The sequence below is a fragment of the Neolamprologus brichardi genome, chromosome 12, assembly GCF_056152115.1.
Source record: "Neolamprologus brichardi isolate AB-2024 chromosome 12, ASM5615211v1, whole genome shotgun sequence".
Lineage (NCBI taxonomy): Eukaryota > Metazoa > Chordata > Actinopteri > Cichliformes > Cichlidae > Neolamprologus > Neolamprologus brichardi.
This window is the reverse complement of record NC_142115.1, coordinates 18,340,626-18,360,928: the sequence shown is the minus strand read 5'-3', so window position 1 is coordinate 18,360,928 and position 20,303 is coordinate 18,340,626. Positions and strand designations below refer to the sequence as shown.

General features: G+C 38.6%; 1 protein-coding gene across 2 annotated transcripts in view; it reads right to left on the bottom strand.

Annotated features, from left to right (window-relative positions):
* The window catches only part of edil3a (EGF like and discoidin domains 3a), a 126,916-nt gene that overhangs the window by 14,007 nt on the left and 92,606 nt on the right, over positions 1-20,303 (bottom strand). For both annotated transcript variants that reach the window (XM_006784125.2, XM_006784126.2), the window contains exon 9: positions 3,017-3,172. In XM_006784125.2, the coding sequence (XP_006784188.1) occupies positions 3,017-3,172 (156 nt within the window). The remainder of the gene's footprint in view (positions 1-3,016; positions 3,173-20,303) is intronic.

Genomic DNA, 20,303 nt, shown 5'->3' with positions numbered 1-20,303 from the left:
GCCATGTGTTTAATGGTAGAATGGTGCAAAGCTATGTACTAGCCACTCTATTTTAATAGAGGAATTTCCAGTGACAACATTCCCAATTTTCGGTTTTTGTCATACAGTAAACAGAGCATAGAATAAAGACATACAACGTAACACATTAAGACTACTGTAAACCTGCCGCTTGGCATATTTTTCAACCTTTGCTCTGTGCTGACAAAACGACCATTTACATAATGTGCCGTGATTTACACTTAAAACGACTTGTTTTCTGTTAGCAGAAACTAACCTGAGTTAAGGTGGTGAAGCACTTCACCAAAGCTGCCTGACCATAGACAGCACAAAAGATAAGCTGTTTCAAGCCGTTGCCGTCTTGGTATTTTCAAACTGACTTGCTAAAGCACAATTCAGTATCCAGTGAGAACATCTCGAAAAATCTCCCTTTTTGACACCAAAATGTAATAAATAGACTTAATGCTTTATATTTATACAGTATAACCTGAAATGAGCTACTTTGACTATAAACCCATTAGCAAAATGTCAACAGCTCCTGCAGAGGGCCTTCTATAGGACAGCTCTCGCCTCCTGGTGGCCGTTACAAAAAAATGCAGGTTTAAGGCAGTTATGCATTAGCTTCGTTTGTTCAGATCTGGAAACTAGGCCCATCTTTTATACTGTCAATGTGTCTGACTTTCTTCCTGCCCACTGACCAATCAGAGGAGGATGGACTTTTTGGGAGGTGACCAATAAATGAGCTAAAACAGAATGATTCAAACACAGATGTGATGATGATGAGTGATGATGTTTTGCATCATCACACTAATTTAGATACTAGACAAAGACAATGTGGCTAAATACAAAATGCAGTTTAAATGATTAGTTAATTCATTTACAGGAAAGAAATTATTTAAACTTACCTAGCCCGTTGTAAAAAAAAAAGCTATTGGCCCTGAACTGGCTGTGTCAACCCTTGAAAGCAAGAGCTACAATCAAGCATTTGTGATAACTGGCAATGAGTCTTTCCCATCACTGTGGAGGAATTATGGCCCACTCTTCTTTGCAGAATTGTTTTAACTCAACCACACTGGAGGGCTTTCCTGCATGAATGGCCTGGTTAACATCATACAGAAACATCTCAATTGGATTAAAGTCTGAACTTTGATTAGATCACTGCTAAACCTAATTTTGTTGTGGCAGTGGTGGAGGGGTTCAGAGGTGGACTTGCTGGTGTGCTTTGGATCACTATCCTGCTGCATAACCCAAGTCATGCAGGGAATGAACTGATACCTAATTTCTTCCAGGATTTTCTGGTAGAGGGCAGAATTCATGGCTCTATCAATCGCGACAAGTCTTCCATTTCCTGAAGCGACAAAGCAGCCCCAGACCATCAGACTATGATGTTCTTTTTATAAAATGCTGCGTTAGTTTTACACCAGATGCAACAAGACTCAAACCGTCCAAAAAGTTTAGCTTTTGTCTCATCAGTCCACAGAATCTTTTCCCACATGTTTTTAGATCAAAGATGTTTTTGGTAAATGTGAGATGAGCATTTGCGTTATTTTAAGTCAGCAGTGGTTTTCTCTTTAAACTCTCCCATGGATGCCATTTTTGCCCAGTCTTTTTCTCACTGTTGAATCATGAACTTTGACCTTAACTGAGACAAGTGAAGCTTGCAGTTCTTTAGATGTTGTTCTGGGTTCTTTTGTGACCTCCTGGATGAGTCATTGATGCGCTCTTGGAGTAATTTTGGTAGGCCGGCCACTCCTCGGAAGGTTCACCACTGTTTTAACTTTTCTCCATTTTTGGATAATGACTCTCACTGTGGTTCGCTGGAGTCCCAAAGTCTCCGAAATTGCTTTGTAACCATTTCCAGACTGATAGATGTCAGTGAATTTATTTCTCAGCTGTTTCTTTAGATCATGGCATGATATATTTCTTTTTCAGGCCTGGGTGTGGTTAATGACATTGAACTTAGCTAAGCAAAAACATGGTTAATCACAGTTAATTCATGATTTATCAAAGAGGGACAATTACTTGCTTGCATAGAGGCAGATTGGTTTCTCCTTTATAAATGAAATCATCATTTAAAATCTGCATTTTGCATTTACTCCAGTTATCTTTGTCTAATATCAAAATTAGTTTGATGATGTGAAATGTGTGATAAATATGCATAAAAATAAGAACTAAGGTAGGGCTGTTCTGACAAAGCCAAATTCACAAATTTTAACAGCTGGACTTTGTTTCATTAATAGTTAAGAGTCAGTTATTTATTAATACAAACGTCATCTCCAGTTGAAAACTATTTTAACTATTGTAACTATTTTAAAATGTTAAATATTTTGAAATTATCTACAAAGCCTAAATGGATTTAAGTTAGACTGGAGAATAAACAAAGTATACAGTATATTATCCCAAAGCTGTTTCATGCTAAGCGTATTTGGCTTCTTAAATTTGACACATCAGCATTGGATGAATTAGAATGAAGAGGTAGTCCTTATCTTTCAATAGCACAGCAAGATCGAAAAGTAAACACAGATTCTCTTGCAATCAGTATCTGAAAGACAAGACGCTCCAGCTTTAGCTGTTAGCCTGTGTCTGCAGGTTCCCTGATATCAACAAAAGAGTCCGCTGCAGCTCTGCACTGTCTCTGTTGTTGTGGGCGATTGGAATGGACATTTGTACTCTGCTGAAGGACCGTAAACAAGATTTTCAGCATAGCACCGGCCTGGCCAGGTTGACAGGGTGGTCTTATCTGATCTCAAACCAGAGAAAGGCAATAGCACAGACCAGGACAGCTCAGTTTGAGATGCTGATAAGAAGATGCTAAGAGGAAATGGAAAGGAGAAACAGACAGCTTCCAAGATGGACATTTTCACAATTTAACACCTTATAACACATTTACACATCTTTTTGATATTTGCTACGTTTTTGTCTGCTTCAGGTTTGTTTGGCTGAGTGTGACCCTTCGTTCAAATAAAATAAAATAAAATAAAAAACAATCAAATCAATATGTAGTATAAAAGCAACTTACCTTGTCCTTGCCCTGCTTCTCATCTTGATATACATTCCACTGGTCTCCATCATTACTGAAAGCGACTTTATATGAGCCAACAAACTGGACATGGCCGAAGTCTTTCGCTCCCTGGGTGATGATACCTGTCACCTTGGTTGGCACAAGCAAGTCCACCTGAGAGGAGCAAAGCCCAAGGAGGGATGGGAGCAGAGAGAAGGAGAGACAAAACCAGAATGATAAATTCGATTGCTCAACAAACTCAGGTAGCAAAGTGTCAGATATGCTAAGTTTTCAGGATTAAGTCAGCATTTTTCCTTTCGATTTTATCTGAGGATTTACTGAATAAAGACACCGGGCGCCAGTCAAGTCAGTTTCAATTATTCACAGAATATTGAACAACAAGGCTAAGTCCACAATCTCGCCTCAGCAAAACAGAAATTGCATGCTGCAGCAGCTTCTGAGACCCACACTGCTCCATTTGGGTTAATTTTTAATAGGTTCTCATTTGTTGCAAACAATTTACTGCGCAAGGGTTCCAGGCAGTAAATACACAAACTGTTACATTTATAGGCTTTTTAATGTTCAATTATGCTTTATTATATTGAAAAGTACATAACACTGCTGGGCTGAAACAAAAAATGAAGTTAAAAAGATCTCAGGATACAGGCAACACTTTAAACCAAGGAGATGATAATCAAGCTTTTTTGGGGCGAGATTTTACCACCATGATAATTATGTTAAATAAATATTGCATCCATTAAGTGAAAGGGATTGAAAGTAATTTTTGATATAGTCCTCAGCAAAGCCATGCATACCTTTATTAGGTTTAAGTGCAGTATTACTAAATAAATAGTTTGTTTTTTCTCAGGAATCAGTGGGTGTGTAATGTGAGACCCCTTCAACACAATGAAAACCTGAAAACTCTGTAGAACAGCAGAAAAAAGTTTATTGTTCTTGTTATTTAACATGCAATTCACACATTTTTTTTTTTATAAAAAGGACATTTTGTTTTTTCATCTTCCAAATTTAAATGAGGACATTTTATATTAGATAAACAGCAAACTAACATAATAACAACACTGCGTAGGTGATATCAAAGAAGCTGCTTTAGGCTGATCCCCCCTTTACACAAAATAGCTCAAATTTAACAGTAAAGCTGTTCTACTTAGCACATACATCAACGTGGCACCAATTTGCTATGAATAGAGGATGAAATACTGGGTTCAACTTGACATTTTGCTGTGCCATAGATAGTTGCAAAATTTAGAGGCGCAGCGAGTGCATGAGAGAAATGTAAGTATGTAGAGTTTTTTCTTTTGCTGAATATGCTGTACACAACACCAAGACAACCATGCATCACACTAATTGGCCTGGTCACAGGCCAACTTATACTGTGTCACACTGTTCTGATAAAAAAAAAAAAAAACAATGGCCCCCTCGTAGATTAAACAAATAAGCAAACAAACTAGCGCATGAGGTATGGTTTAGTTTCACTCCGTCTCCTGGTTTTGACACGTTGCAGAACCCTGCAGTGCAGCTTGGCACATCACAAAACACTTTCCAGTTGACTGCATTATTTGTTGTGATGAGTTAGGAAAAAAAAAAAACCCTCTCTCTCTCTCACACACACACACGCAAACACACACACAAATGCAGGACACCGGAGGCTGACAGGTAGTTTGCAAAACCTAAGCCTTAATGACAAGCCAAAGGAATAAAAAAATTCCAGAAGGTTGTTCAACAAAGTTCAAAGAAAACAAGTAAACCAAAAGCTAAATTTGCAAGGAACACAATAAAAAACCACTAGTGTCAAAATAGAGGAATGCAGCTTAGGATCACACACAAAGGCTGACACAACCAACAAGGGACTGGACTGTAAATGCACAGAAAACTATCAGGTAAGCAAGATGCAAATGAAGGGGAAAAAAACCCAAACAACAGACAAAAAGAAAGTTTGGTAAAATAAAAGTGAAAGAAATGACATGAATACGCAGAGGGGGGAAAGTTAGCTCTAAAGAAAGAGCAGGGAAGTGATCTAACAAAATCAAAATGACAATTAAACCCCAAACCCTGACAGTTTTGTCTTAGCGTTAATGCAAATGAGATGACAGCAAATCATAGTACTGGGTATTACAGAGGCTTTAAATGATGACACTGTGCTGTGTGCTATGCTACATAAGCAGACACAGGTTTGGATTACAGTAAAGAAGTTTTTGTCTCCTTCCCTGTTTCTCAGTTTTTTGTTTCATTTGTTTGATCTTCAAACAAACAAATTTTAATTACTAAAGTTTAATTAATAGTTGTGTGATGTGATGTGTTGTGGTCTGGCTAACCCTAGACGGGCCATAACAATAATGTTTTCCCTTTGCAAATGAAATCATCACTTAAAACCTGAACCTTGTATTTACTCTGGTTATCTTTGTCCAATATTCACATTTGTTTGATGATCTGAAACATTTAAGTGTAACAAAAATGTAAAAAACAAAAAAATCAAGAAGGTGGCAAATAGTTTTTTATGGCACCGAAGGTCCAAGGAAAAGGCCACACTATCTCTAAAGGGATTAACTCGGCCAACATATGTGAGATGATAAGCTATTGAAAGCAGAACAAAGGTTTGGGAGTGGGACATTTATTTCACTGAATACCTGAAGCACAGGTATGCAACTAGCGAATACAGTAGCGTGCTATGGAGGCACTTCCAAATGAATTTTGTCAACACCTCCGTTTTTTTATGCACCACAGTTCTCATTGCTGTTTCTAAGAGAAGCTGTGGAAGTGTTGTGGAATATTTGCCTGTGATGTATACCTTTAAAAAAACACCCAACTCAATTTATAATGAAAATAATGTCACGCCACCTCCTGAATAAAGGCTCCAGAAAGAAATGGTGGCAGACCTAGCTCGGTTGATTCAGAGGGGCATGGCATTGTGAGGCTTTGATTATGCTGCAGTTGCAAAACATTGAGGTAATCTTGTTCTACCCGAGCATTCAAGTCTGCCACCAAACAAAGGCATGCTTAAAGGGGAACCAGTAATTGCTGTCACAGGTAGCGGTCAAAAAATACGGCCGCCCCTAGCGTCGCCGCCTCTCAACGCTTTGATGGCCCAAACTGCATTAGGGAGCGAGATAAGCTTGTTAAAGCACGGCCTCTCCTCCAGCCCCCACCTTCTGTTCTTTCCTCCATCACGCTCTCAACCCTGTTCTCTCCTCCACAAGCTTTTAACCCAGACAAACTAGGAGCGTGTGAAGTCTTTGTAGCAATCTCTGAATGCTTGTGGCGTACAATTTACAGAGAAGTGAAACACGAGAATCTATTTTAGGATTTGGCTTTCTGAGTCTGAGATTACAAAATTAGATTCATCTCATATCTAAGCTCTCAGTATTACCAGAACCATGAGCCGCAGAGGCAAAAGGGAGACAGGGTCAATTACTTATTTGTACTTTGTCTTTGATGGCTTTGTGCAAAGTGGAAATGTTTGTACACTTCTGTCAGAGAAACACTTATCTCTCCCGCTCATTATGAGTTGGTATTTAAATGTCCTGCTTGTATTGAAATGGTTTTGCCACCGCAGGATAAAGAAGATTAATGCAGCGAGAGGAAAGCTTAATAAGGAGCCGAATACATCCCACTTTTCTATATTATGAATACAGTGCGTGCACATATACAGCAACCTGCTAACAGTCTTCGTCCAGCTGTGCTGATTTAACTGTATGCAGCGAAGACTCGTTTAATCTTTGCAGCCTAAGGGAGGTGTTGTGTCTTTGTGTATACTGTATATTTACAGGGCAGAATTCAGAATTCAACTCACAGTCATGAGGCGGATAGTGCTACGGCCCATGAACCCCACAACAGGGCAGCTATCATTAAAGCTTAAAGATGCAACAAGAACATTAAAAAGTGCTTTTCTGTCTACAGGAAGTTTCCACATACCTGTAGGAGGTTTGTTTACTTACTCATGAAAACCTAAACAATGCACTGTATGCTTCATGTGATCACGCTGAACGTGAACATCTTGTCATATTACTACAACTCAGTTGGTAGCATGATAAAATAGCACATGGCCTGGTAAGGAGACCAGGGCAATGCTGAGAAAAAATCAAGTTGAATTGTGTCAAGTTCAGCAGTCAGAAAATCATTGCATCATCAGTGTGATGCAATTAAATTAAAATCTGTTTCACGTATTACAGGCATAATAACAGTCAAAATTGCACTGGGGTAGTCAGTCCTGCATATGTTAATTGGTAATGTTAATGGCTCTCATTGCTAATGAAACTTAGCATTAAACTGAATTTGTTATCACTGTTTTAGGCACGCTCCATCCAAGCATAAAGTCCGTCCTTGGTTCCTTTTCAATTCATGTAAAATCAGATGTTAGAAACTTGGGTGTGTTGTTTGATTTTAATCTCACCTTTAAGATAGAAAGACCGCCATCCAATGTACGATTTATGTCACAGCTACCCTGAATTACGAGTATTGGCAATTAGCATTTTTAATGCTAAAATCTAATTGCTAAAATACAGGAGACAGAGCTGGTGGTGTTAAGATTTTAGTTAGAAGTAGGGATGTTCCTGGTGACTAATTTCTGAGTCACAAGGGGAAAAAAATTGACTGAGTAGTTTAAAACCAAGAAACACTGAGATATTAAGTTAACTGTGAGAATCGTTTAATGGAAAATGTCAAAAACTAATAACAAAGGCATTTTAAACTATTTGTCACATTCTTCAATAATGCAGCTTAACTGTGGAAAAGGAGGAAAAGAGGAAGACTTCAGAGGTGGTTCATGGATGTAGAGAAGGAGGACATGCAGAGGGTTGGTGTGACAGAGGAGGACGCTAGAGAAAGAGGCAGATGATGCACTGTGGAGTCCCCTAAAGGGAGCAGTCGAAGGAATATGATTATAAACACAATACTGTAAAAAACATAAAAGACACCTTACAAATCTGACAGTTACACTCGTCAGTCATCTGCAATTGTACAGTTTTTATCACTGGATGTTTGATGTATTTTTGAAAGAATTCAATCCAAACAAAGCCACCTAGTGTCACAGTGTACCTTTTTGTGGACTGATATATATTGGACTGAGTAATCACAGCAGACAGTTGAACCACTGTGGATGTTTGTAGACTGTTCCTGCTGTTTGCTGATGCGAAGTCAAATAAGGGAGCCATTACACGGAGAAATGGCCCATTTGCATTGACTTATGTATGAGTTATCAGAGAGGCAGCTGGTGACATGTAATACCGTCTGAAAACAGAATAACATGCCAAATGGCAAACACTTTTATATACTGGTTCAAACCACCTGTCTCTAAAAAAAGATTTTTAATCCAAAAAGCACACATGAAATTACAAAAAAAAAAAAAGAAAAAAAATGAGGGATGAGACTGCAGGCAGACAATTTCCAGACAGATGGTTCAGTGAGTACAGCACCTCTTTACTGAGTGCAAAAATGAGCCTGTTTGTGTTATGATACCTTTCTAAGCTTAAAGATGTGCCACTGCACACAGAGGTGAGCTGGCTAAGCCTATTTCATAAAATGAACCACTGGTCTGAGTCTCGCTGAGCTTACGAAGTGTTTTTTTTTTCTCTGTATGACAGCACATTGTCCCAGTACCATGAAAGTGAAAATGATAGCTTAAAAAAAAAAAAAAAATTGCAACATATTTACGGCTTTACAAATCACCTTTAAATTTCTGAAATGTGAAAAGTGAATATCATATATCAGATATATTTGTTTCTTATTGTAAAAATGTCAGTATATAAAACGTGAGAAAAAGATTTGAGAAAAAGTTTTACTGTAAGTAAAACAGAAATGCATGACATACCCTCATGCAGGATTAGTGACTGCCTCGGGTGACAAATACACAGTATATATCTGGGGAAGTGTTAGCTTGTCCATAAATGTACACTTCATTGTAAGGTGATTTGTTTGATAAAATACTGTTGTCACTAACTCTAATCAGCTCAGATTATGTTGTTGTATTATATAATTTAAGGGAACAATAACTCACCTAATGTTACACCTCTGTTTATGTTACCTAAGGAGGTCTCCTGCTCCACGAGTGAATTATGACTCATTCTCTTCTCGTTCCTCCTCGTGGATGTGCACAAACCCACGCACCAGCGCTCAATCAACTTCACTTTTTCCTTGTGATGTTGTTTTCTACTCCACAGTGCAGTACAAATGATCACTTTTTCTGTTTCGGTTACCATCTGTCTTACGCAGGCATGTTATATAGAATTTCAAGTCTACAAGCTAACAAGCTCCATGCATTAGCACGCAGACCGAGATGTGCGTACTCCTACAAATTTCAGTATGGCTCGTGCATACACACACTCACAGATAGGGGATCCTCCTTTCTTACACCTTTTGTGACCGGGGTGGTGGGATGTCAGAAGGTATAAATGGCTGCTGAGTTCTCACACACTGAAAGGAAGGTTTGCAGGCAGTTTGAAGCTGCCCTGCAGCATTTAGCATACAAAAGTCAATGTCACAGAGGGAAAGCATAACAGGCTGGTCAGTGTGGCTGTGACCGTTCACACTTGGGCGTAAACATTTTTTCTTTTTTAATTTGACTGGACTATATTGATTTCAAAAGTTCTAAATGTCAAAATAAGAATCAAATGCAGTCGCCTGAAAGAAAAATCTTCATGTGCCGTGTGTCTTTGTCGCAGAGAGTCAGCTGGTTGGCTGGTCAAAGCACATCTTACAGCCAAAATGAGAGGGAAGCAGTAACTCACAGTGAATTGCAAACACACAAATTTGAAAGGCAAACAGTTATACATGCCATGAACATTGCATGCATTAAACATCCTCCCCTGCACTCTTCTCACTCCTTTCTCTCTCATCTTCCTGGCAGCGCACTCGAATGAAGCAACGCTGCATGTAACTGAATTTAAATTCTTTGTTGCTAAAAATAAATAATTTTGTTTGTACATCTTATCTAGCGACACCAGCAGTATCATTTCCATTTATCCGGTGAATGCTAATGTTGCTAAAGTTAGCATTTCCGCATGTCTGGTAAGCCTCGATCGTGTTAATTTAAGTCAATTTTAATTGCTACGGTGCCAAACATCGCTGGCATTTCACATTCAGGGAGTAGGGGTCCTTGTGTTTTTTCCCTGGTATTTTCCCAAACTTCAATAAGCAATTTTTGGTAGCAAAAAGAAAAAAAATAGATGAAAACAAAAGGCGAATTAGAAATCTCCCAGACATGACAAGTTCTGGCTGTCAAACTTCAACCTTTACTGTCAGTTCAACCTCCAAATGTGGACTTGGACTCTATCAGCCAAACCTGACAGAATGGCAGTTTAGCACAGCATGAGAAGTTTTATCCATGAATGTATCCATATTAGATACATAATAAATCAGAGCGCTAGACCAGTATATTGGTCGGGTGGATGTATTGGCTAAAATTAGCTGGTTGCTGATATTTCAGCATCAGAATTTCTAACAGGAGATAAATGAACAGTTCAAAAGTAAAGAAGAGACACTTCTCATTTCTTCATATTACTCGTCATCTTTAAAGTGATGTTGAACAAATGTTTTCCAGACTTTCTGAAGTTCTTTCTTTGATTGTGCCTGGCCATTTTATGAGGAATGTACTTTAGTGGGGTTAAGTTTATTGGTGATTCTAAATTGCCCATAGGTGCGAATGGTTGCCTGTCTCTGTGTGTTAGCCCTGCGACAGACTGGTCCAGGGTCTACCTCGCCTCTCGCCCTATGACAGCTGGGGTAGGCTACAGCCTCCCCGTGACCCTGATAAGGGTAAGTGGAACAGAATGGATGGATCTTTAGGCACTTTGTTACTAGGAGCCTTTCATAAAAATGGATAATTTGATCAGTTCAGTTTTATTTATATAGCACCAAATCATAAAAACAATTGTCTTAAAGAGGTAGCTGTGTAAGGTAAAGAAAAAAGAAAAGAGTGTAAGGGAGAAAAACCAACAACAATACAAAGAAAACAGAGAAAAGCAGTGTGGGACAGAAAATGGAGCATAAGAAAGCCAACATCCAAAGAAGAGCTTTGGATTACGGACAAGAAGCCTGCAGAACTATTCCTGAAGACTACTTAAAGAAATTACTAGAAAACTGCCTGAGAGAGTTCAGGCTGTGTTGAAGAATAAAGGTGCTCATACCAAATACTGACTTTTAATCTCGTTAGAATTGTGCAAACTCTGGTGGTACAAATATCCAGGCTATACCAAACTTGCTTTGTATTATGGGCCTCAGGTTAGGAAGTTACTCCAGATGTCTAAGGAATGGTCCTTCATATTCCTCATATCATTTTATTTTCCACTTTATTTCCTTATTAAAAAAATATTTTTTAAGGTTTTAGAACATTGCACTGCATTTTTTTACCCCATTTTCCTAGAATAATACACAGAAATGAGGGGTGGCTAAAGACTTTTTCACAGTACCGTATTCTAAAGCCATAATTTATTAAAATACTGGTGGTGGTCAACAGTACCTCTCAGCTTCCTGGTAGATACACTTACCTTACTAATTTCAAAACGCTAAGTGACTTTCTTCTCAAGTTACCGCATCTACAAGATTTTAGAAAATCTGACCTTTGACCTCAACCTTGAGGTTAAGGTCACTGAGATTCTAATTCGAGATTTTAGTAGCTACACCTATGGTATCAACTTGAAAGTCTTACTCGTTCTTGAGTTATTGCATTCACAAACTTGGGTGTTCATGTTGCCCGCCTGCCTGGCAGGGTGATGGCAATATCGCATCAGCCTTTTACAGAGTAAAAACTATTTGATAAATTAGTAGTGAAATATGACCATCTGCCTTACAGTCACAGCTTGAAACAAAAAAACCTGCAAGGTCAGCTTTTTTTTTAGACCTCATTTATCCAATCCACAACTTAAAAGCATAGCTCCATGCTTTAAAGGAGAAAGTGCATATTCAGATTATTAAATGATTATTTAATTTCCATTCTTTGCTCCAAAGCAAAGTCAGACTTTAATCAAAGCAACCGGCTTAGAGCACAAGCACTGCTATTTGAAAAGGCCTCTTTCAGAAAACTTGGAGCACATACTGTAGCCATAAAACAGATGGAGCCTCACTTCAGCATGTCAAGTTAAGTCTAAATGGTTGCACCGATGCAGGGAATTGGTCATGGCAAAAGGAACAGGAAAGAAATCAACCATGGTCATCTGGATCATTTAGAGCTATTACGGCACGGAGAACATCATCTGTAGCCAGATGCTTCCCATGTCAGAATGAGTGAAGTGTGGGAGTCGGATCCACACGCGTAAAAAATGGTCTTGATGGTGCACTAGTAAGGGACTTGGGGAATTTCACACTCTGTTTAATGCTCACTGTGGCTAGACATCTGATGGACACTTACTCACAGCGAAAAATCTAAAGCATTCTGTCTCCTTGTGTGATCTTGACTGAACTCAAATCTGTAACTCACTCTGGTGGGAAGAGAACTCCTTACTGTTGAAATATTAAGCAGGCGTAAAAAATGTAAAATGATTTAATAACCTAAAGAAAGGTTTTCCATTTTATCGCTGATTACTCTTTCTGGAGGTAGTGCAAATGAGGTTGCAGTTTAAAAAATAAATGTTTACTCCGAGTGCTGCACTTACATCTCATCATACCACTTTCCCCGCTTCCTTCTCCTCCTTCTCACACGGTATATGAAATATTCATATCAAATTCTCACACATATGGACATATATAAACACACAGTGCACAAAATGGAAGAGAAGGAAGCAGAGGACATCGTAAGCAATAAAAAGAGGAAGTGATGAAATTAAAAAAACAGATTTCATTTATGGACATAAGTGCATACTGCAGTATCATATCTACACAGCCACAGCTTGGCTTCAGACTATTCTAAATTTATCATGATACTCTAGCATCTAGCAGTCCTCCTTAAATTCAGTCCATACTCTCCTGAGTGGATATCATGTCTGATTTAAGTGTACAGATGTGAGTAGCGGATGCCCCTGTGTGCCAAGAGATGGCTTCCAGACACGATGAAACCACAAGATACACATGCAAAACACAGCGAATCTCTGCTGCACCGATTTAAGATCTGGCACCTTCACTTCTGACAATTCCTGCAGAACCACGGCATGCTCTGCTGCCGACTCATGAATCAATCATCCCGGGATAAAACAGACAAATGCATCCTGCGTTAGGTCAGAAGGAATGAGAGAAACAGAGGAAGAAAGAGAGAGAGAGGATGTGGTGCTGAAGGATAAGATGGCTTCCTTTGATAATAAGAACAAATGAGTTATTTTACACAGATTTTAGACCTGTACATTTAAGGACGTGGTGGGAGGGAGGAAATGCTAAAAAGAACGCACCCAAATGAATCAGAGAAACAGATGGATTTACCATCCCTTCTATAACATTATTTGGAAGCTAATTGAATCAGCACACTAGCTGCAGGGAACCTGAATAAAATAGAGCCAAGAAAGAGTCGTATTGGACAGGGTGGAAGTGAGGCTCGGACGATAACGCTTCCAGTGAATTTACATCGGGCATGTTTTCGGCTAGTGTGCAAATTGTTTTTGAGTTCTTGGATAATGGTGTCAAAATAATAGAATTCGCAACATATGTGAGAAAAATGTTTTCTTTTTGAATCAACAGTTACTTTTTATGTCTATTCAGATTATATTATAGTAGCCAGCAGTTAGATATGCAGTAGCAGATGTGTCCCATCTGACATGCTTTTTCTACTGAAGTCTGATAAGAGCCCAGAGCAATTCCATTTAATATTCAACAAAAAAAACAAACAAAAAAACTTCCCCACTTGTAAAATCATTCACGCACCGCCCATAGCTACACGGTGCAAATTTCAATTTGCCTTTCTGCAACTGAGATGGCACGTCAGCTAAAGCGCTGGCAGTGGGATTTGGAGCAGCGGTCATCTGTTAACATGGCTTTCAAAGTCAGAACCAGCAGGCAGTGCCGCAGCCCAAGCTTAGGCAAGCACGACTAACAAATAAAACTAAGCAAAATAAATATTTACGCAGAAAAAGGACTGGCTAATATTATGTTGGAAAGGCGACAAGCGTGGATGCAGCCTGGCAGATCACTGTTCATAGAGTCCATGGTTATGTGCTTCTCAGCGGCATCTGAAACAGAAACCGATCGGAGATGTTTTCCCTGTAGCAGTCGCTTTCTTCAATTAGTTCAGAAAGAAAACTTAGCTACAGGCGCCGCTCCTATCGATTCGGTTTTGTATTTAGTGCAGTAGGACAAATAACGATAAAAAGCTGCACAGCCGGGAAAAATAAAGAATGTGATTAGAATGCTGAATAGTCCAATCTGCAGGGACAAGTGCCTTTATCTAGTTTCAACCAGATCAATATGACAGTAATAAAAAAAAAATGCTGGATTAAGAGAATGCCACGTTTGTGCTGCCTAATATTTGTTGCAAAAAAAATCTTCCACTGCAGAGGGGATCATACTTGAAGGACAGAGAAGACAGCGACTCACCCTTTAAAGTTCCCAGTGAATTCTTACTGTCTCATGCAAGTATTTACAACAAAGTGCTGGTCTTTTGTTCTTGAAATAAAGACATGATCATTGCCATGCTAGACAATAAGAATCCCTCTTAAATCCTTTCATGCCACAATGCCTTTGCTCTCTCAGAGGCAGCTTTTCTGTTTTGTTTTTTTTTCTTTCCTTTTTTTCTTTTTTAGAAAGGACACACTTCATCTTTGCTGCATAAACACTCAAGAAGAGATGAGAGTTTCAATGGGACAAATTAAAGCCATTCTCCTCTGTGGATGGATGAGACAAACACCCAGCTAATTCTATTGATGAAAAGAAATGGAGTTTGCAGTCAGCAGCGCTGTATTTGAAGCAGCAATTTGATTAGGAAGCTGCGATCGGCAAAATTGGTGAAATGATAATACCCGGTTTGATTATATCAAATGCATGCTCACAGGCACTGAGCAGGACTCAATCTTGCATCACATTTACTTATTGTGCGCTCTTGTCTTTGACCCACATGAGAAAAAGTGTGACGTGTCAACGTGTAAAATGCTTTATGAACGAATACTGTGGGTGATTTTCTTCAACAGTATATTAATTAATGTACTTTATTACAAGTGCATTTTGAATTGCACTATAAATTACACTCTCAGAGGTTTAAAAATTGATGAATGCTTTTAAAGAGTAAATAAAAAATTGCAGGATTGTAATCAGTAAGTACTATATCTGAAATTAATTTACTGACTTTAATGTAATTTTTCAGCTCCTATTACAAAATTCTCTCTAATGAAACTACAGATATCCGCAGATGTGTTTGTGTGTTTATTTAGACTTTAGAGATGCACTGATGCTGTCAAATGAGGTAAGTGCAGTGCCTTCTTTTGGTGGGATATCACGTGCCTTTTTTGAGATATCATTTTAATTCCTTAGTTTATAAATACAACATTACCAACATTGACCTTTACTGAGGTTAACTTGTCTGTGAGAGTGGGTGAGATAAAGACAAGCTAAATGACAACATAACATTTATTTGATCTTATTTACCACTGTTTGTTAGGAAATGCAACCCATTAAAAAGTTACACTTTCTGGTAAAAAAATCATGAATACTGCTTTTAGCAAAATGTTTTTTTAATCTAAATATTTGCTTACTAAGTGTCCTGAGTGCCCTTAATCATCTATCCATCAATCCATTTGAGTCACCATTCTGTCTCAGGGCGTACACCGAAAGGCAACCACTCATGCTCACATTCACGTCTATGGCCAATTGAGAGTCACCAGTTAACCCACCATGCATGTCTATGGACTGTGGGAGAAGCTGCAGTACCTGGATAGAATAAGCAAACTCAGGGCCTCGTTGCTGTAAAGCAATGATGCTGTCTGCCACACCAGTGCCCCTGTAATAATCAACCACGCACAGCAAGCCATTTACAGGGTTACTATGACTGAACACTGAGAACATTAACGAAACCAAGAGTGCTTCATGAATCTCAAGATGAGGATAAGGCGAGAAGAAGAACATCTGAGTAACAGCTGAGCAACAGACTGTTCATCCCATTTAAACGTTGGCTTGTATCTATCTGAAGTGCTGCTTGTACTGTACCTAGCCCTAACACGACAAGACTAATTCATCCCCCAATTCATCCTGCTGGGAGTCTCCTCCGGTACTGTATAACCACTGCCATTCCTTTTTGGTGCTGATAGACTTTGGATTCCAGACGTGCTTCATATTAAGAGCATTGGACCATGAATTAAATATATCCACTTGCCTCAGATGAACAGTGCTTAGTGGCTTTTACGCTTCTCTCTCTGGAAATCTTACTTGCTTAAAAGGCATTAATACTGTACGAAAGGCCTTAAGTATGCTAAGGTAGTATTGCCATTGTCTCCATGACATTGAGGGATCCTTTAAACTTTTGAAGTGTTTCTTAAGTATGCAAATCACAAAGAGGTACTCAATAGAGTGAAAAGTATTTTTTTTCCATTAAAAAAACATAGCAGTATAACCGGATCACTAACCCCTGCTACAATATGACTTTTTAAGGTTCACGAATTAAAGCAATGCTCATTTAAATCGAGAAGACTTCAGACAAAAAGCTCAGCTAACCTGCTTCTTTTCATGCCGGTAATGTCTTCTTCTTCCTAGGTCAGGACTGCTCTTTCAACATGGATCATTTCTTGTGATTTAAACAGGACAAAACCACCAATTACTGCTATCAACAACCATATACAAAGTACTGAGTGTCTGCAGGGAGTCAAACTGTTCACATAGCTTGGTATTTATTTCATACTGATTCATGAATGAAGGTAATAGATAAAAATATAAACCAGAACTTGATGATGCAATCTGCTGTCCTACTGTCTCCCTATTTTCAAGGTGGCAGACTGGAACTTTGCCAAAGCCAAAAAGCGGGAGAGGGAAAACTATCTCCCGGCTGGCCTTCATCATTTTTAGTGAGCATTGACTACACAGACTCATTTAGCCAATGTCAAGAAATAAATGGCTGCAACCCAATTCTGTCATATACCTGTAGTGCTTTATGATAATTGCCAACTTCCCAAACCTCCTGTACTGGTAGTATCAATCCAAATTCTTAGGATCAGCAGAGAGGATGAGAGTGCTATAGCTTTTTTTTTTTTTAACTGATACTTGATTTCTGCACATAATATTGGCATTGAAGAAATGTGTGCTTGTAAACTAGTGCTACCTTGATCTCAGCTCTCTTTGGCAGTTATTTAACTTGTTACCCCATCTTTGTTTGTAATCGCCCAATGTGTTTTCTCCTCAGTCCCATGTGCTCCAACAGAAGCACTTCTCCCCCCCATGAGTAAGCAGTACTTCACCTGCTGCACTTTCAATATTTACCTCATCAGCATCTGCCAAAGTAAACCCGCACTATCATAGTTCACACTAATTATGTGTGCTCTGCTCTGCATGTTAGTTTATGGTTGCTCATTTTTCTTTCTTTTTTTTTTTACGATCCTGCAACATCAATGCTCTTCATTCAATAAGCCCGTGTTACAAACTAAACAGTGATAATATCTGGGCAAATCTGTCTAATACAGAGTAAACAGATGGATTGGTGTGATTTACTTACAGAAACCACAGAAACTCTGAAGCACTGATGCTGTGTTTGAATGCATAAATGCTAATGCTAGACTCTAGGTTTAGATGTAAATAATGATGTCAGACACAGGCTTATGGTTTTCTTTGGTTTTCTTATTTTTGATGATTTCTCATAAGACTAAGGAAAAACTTTTTTCTTCTTGTTTCTGTTTCCACTAAAACAAAAACCTTGCAATTATTAGCTTTGTTGAGGTTGAATCTCCATTTATAGCATTACTTCATGTATCTGATGGCTGCATCTTATTTTCATTATTATTCTTAAAATTTACAGCAATTTGAAAATGAATTACACATAGGAAAATGAAAAGGATTTCCATTTATCGTAAATAACTACTTGTGGTCCACCTGCAGTTTTTTCATAGCCCACCAGTGAGCTGTGACCCATGCTTTGGGAGTAGTTGGTCAAGCACATGATGACTCATCAGTGTAAAAAGGATATGATGTTACAGCTTCTACAACACCACTGCATTAGAGAAACAGTGCATATATTAGCAACAACCACTGTTTGGCGAGTAAACCATTAGCGCCATTATTAAAAAGAGAGTTACTGTACTTCTTTCAAAGTTTTCACACAAACCTCGCTCACTCTGCATCATCAGAGGCAGAGGTGATTATCAGGGTGCCACAGCCGCACACCACACATATTCATCATTTTAAGGAGATAATTGGGTGTGAAAACCATGGAGACGGGGATAACAAATGAACCACAGACCGGAATTGCGTTCATAACTTGTTTTGTAACCTTTGCTGGATACAAATAAATCTAACAAGTTGCAAATTAAGTGATGTATTTTGTGCTATCTATGTCTACACAAGGCCATGCTTACAAAACACCATAGATTAGTGTATTACATGTTTCACTAATGTACTGTATGGTTACATTTAATGATTATTTACTTGAGCCCATTGCAATGTTGTTACCCAATATTAGGAATAATCTAAGAAAAAGTTGCAATTCCTTGTGTAGAAGAGTTTTACATTTCTGTTTAAATTCCTGAAGGTTCTGTGACTTCTTCTAAGTGCAAAGGCATGTCAATACCAATACTGCAGCTGAGTGTCAACAAATAAACAACATACAAATAGGAGGTTTTACATTTTCTTGCTAAGTGCTGCCTATGACAGAGATGGAGAAATGGAGAATTCAAAACTCTTGCCAAGTCATTTGTTAACCGCAACCAAATTAAATATGAGAGAAGAGACAATCCCACTTCATTCCAGCCTTGTGTACTTGTTTGTCTGGGGCTTCTTTATCATAATCCACCATAAAAACTCTCCACAGTCCCGAGCAGTGCTTGTTAGAAAATTTGCAGTACACTTGTTGCTTTAACAGAACAGTTATGAAACTGAAAAGTAGCAACTGTCTCTCTATCACGTTCTCTCTGCAACGTGGACATGTTAATGTGCATAATTAACTAATCAGCTTATGCCAGCTCGAAACATTTGGCAGCCTCGTCTGACAGCTTCAGCTCCTCTCTTGAAAACATCTTGAAATTTTCTGGTTTAGTCTCCCTGTGTGTAATTTTATCCCCTGTCAGAACAGAATAGCTTCAACTTGGAAGGTGACCAAAAGGTCCAGCTCTTGGTGATTTTTTTTTTCTTTACTTAAAAGCTTTCTGTCGCAAAATGAAAAGGAATATAATAGCAGCCTTAATATAAAAAATATTAAGGCTGTTGCTAACTTCAGAATGTTAATTGTGCAGTTAGATCAAATGATGATAATAGACGTGAATACTAGGTGGGGAAATGTCTTACTATTTAGGGCTCCACATTGGTTGGTTGATATGCTCTCTCCAGAAAAAAGTCTTACAGGCTTGACAATTGCCTGTGTTACTTTGATAAGGAGGAAGGCGCTAGATCAGTGGCCCTCCAGGTTTCATCAGTTATTTTTGTGTAAAATATATCTATTCAATTTCAGATTCGCCAACCCTACTGTAGAGTGATAGATTAGGTCTAACTTTACAAACATTTACAGCTGCTGAACATTTACTTTGAGCTGTCCTCAAACTAAATGGCTGCATTTCTATTGCAAACAGCAGTTTAACAGCACGGTAATTTGTGCTGCGATGTTCCAGCAACTTTCTCCAGGACTCGCTGTTTCTTTGAGTGTAAATGTGTTAGGTTTGGCATATTTGGGCATATTTGGTCTAAAAACTGTTTTACTTAGCCACGGCTTAGGTACTGCTACAGATATCTCAGCTTTGGGTACTGAGTGGTGATTAGTTATCAGTCTGAACATAGTAAACTGTTCCTGCACTGAGTGCAAGGTGACATCAGGCTTGACAAATGTGCATTTTTTTTTACCTCCCTCCTACCCATTGTCACAGCTGACTGAGCTGGCATGCCAATATCTATTAGAAATGTGTGGGTATTCTGATAAGAAAAAAGGCCTTCCGACGAAATCTGTGCATCATCATGTCTTTTCTGTTGTATACATTAAGCAATCCATATTATATTATGTACCCTGATGCATAAAGAGGGTTTTTCACTGTGTCCAATCTGCAAAAGAACAGTTTTCTTGATTAATAGGAATACTTATTTTATCATTAAGGTTGATTAATTCCATTAGTCTGTGAGGTTTTAAGTCATTCAGTAACGCCACTCTGAATCAATTATTTGCCATGGCAACGAGTAGAAAGAAGACAGTGATTATAGCAGGAGCTTAACAAATGCATATAAGATGATCGCTAAATATTCAAAACAGTCATTACCAACA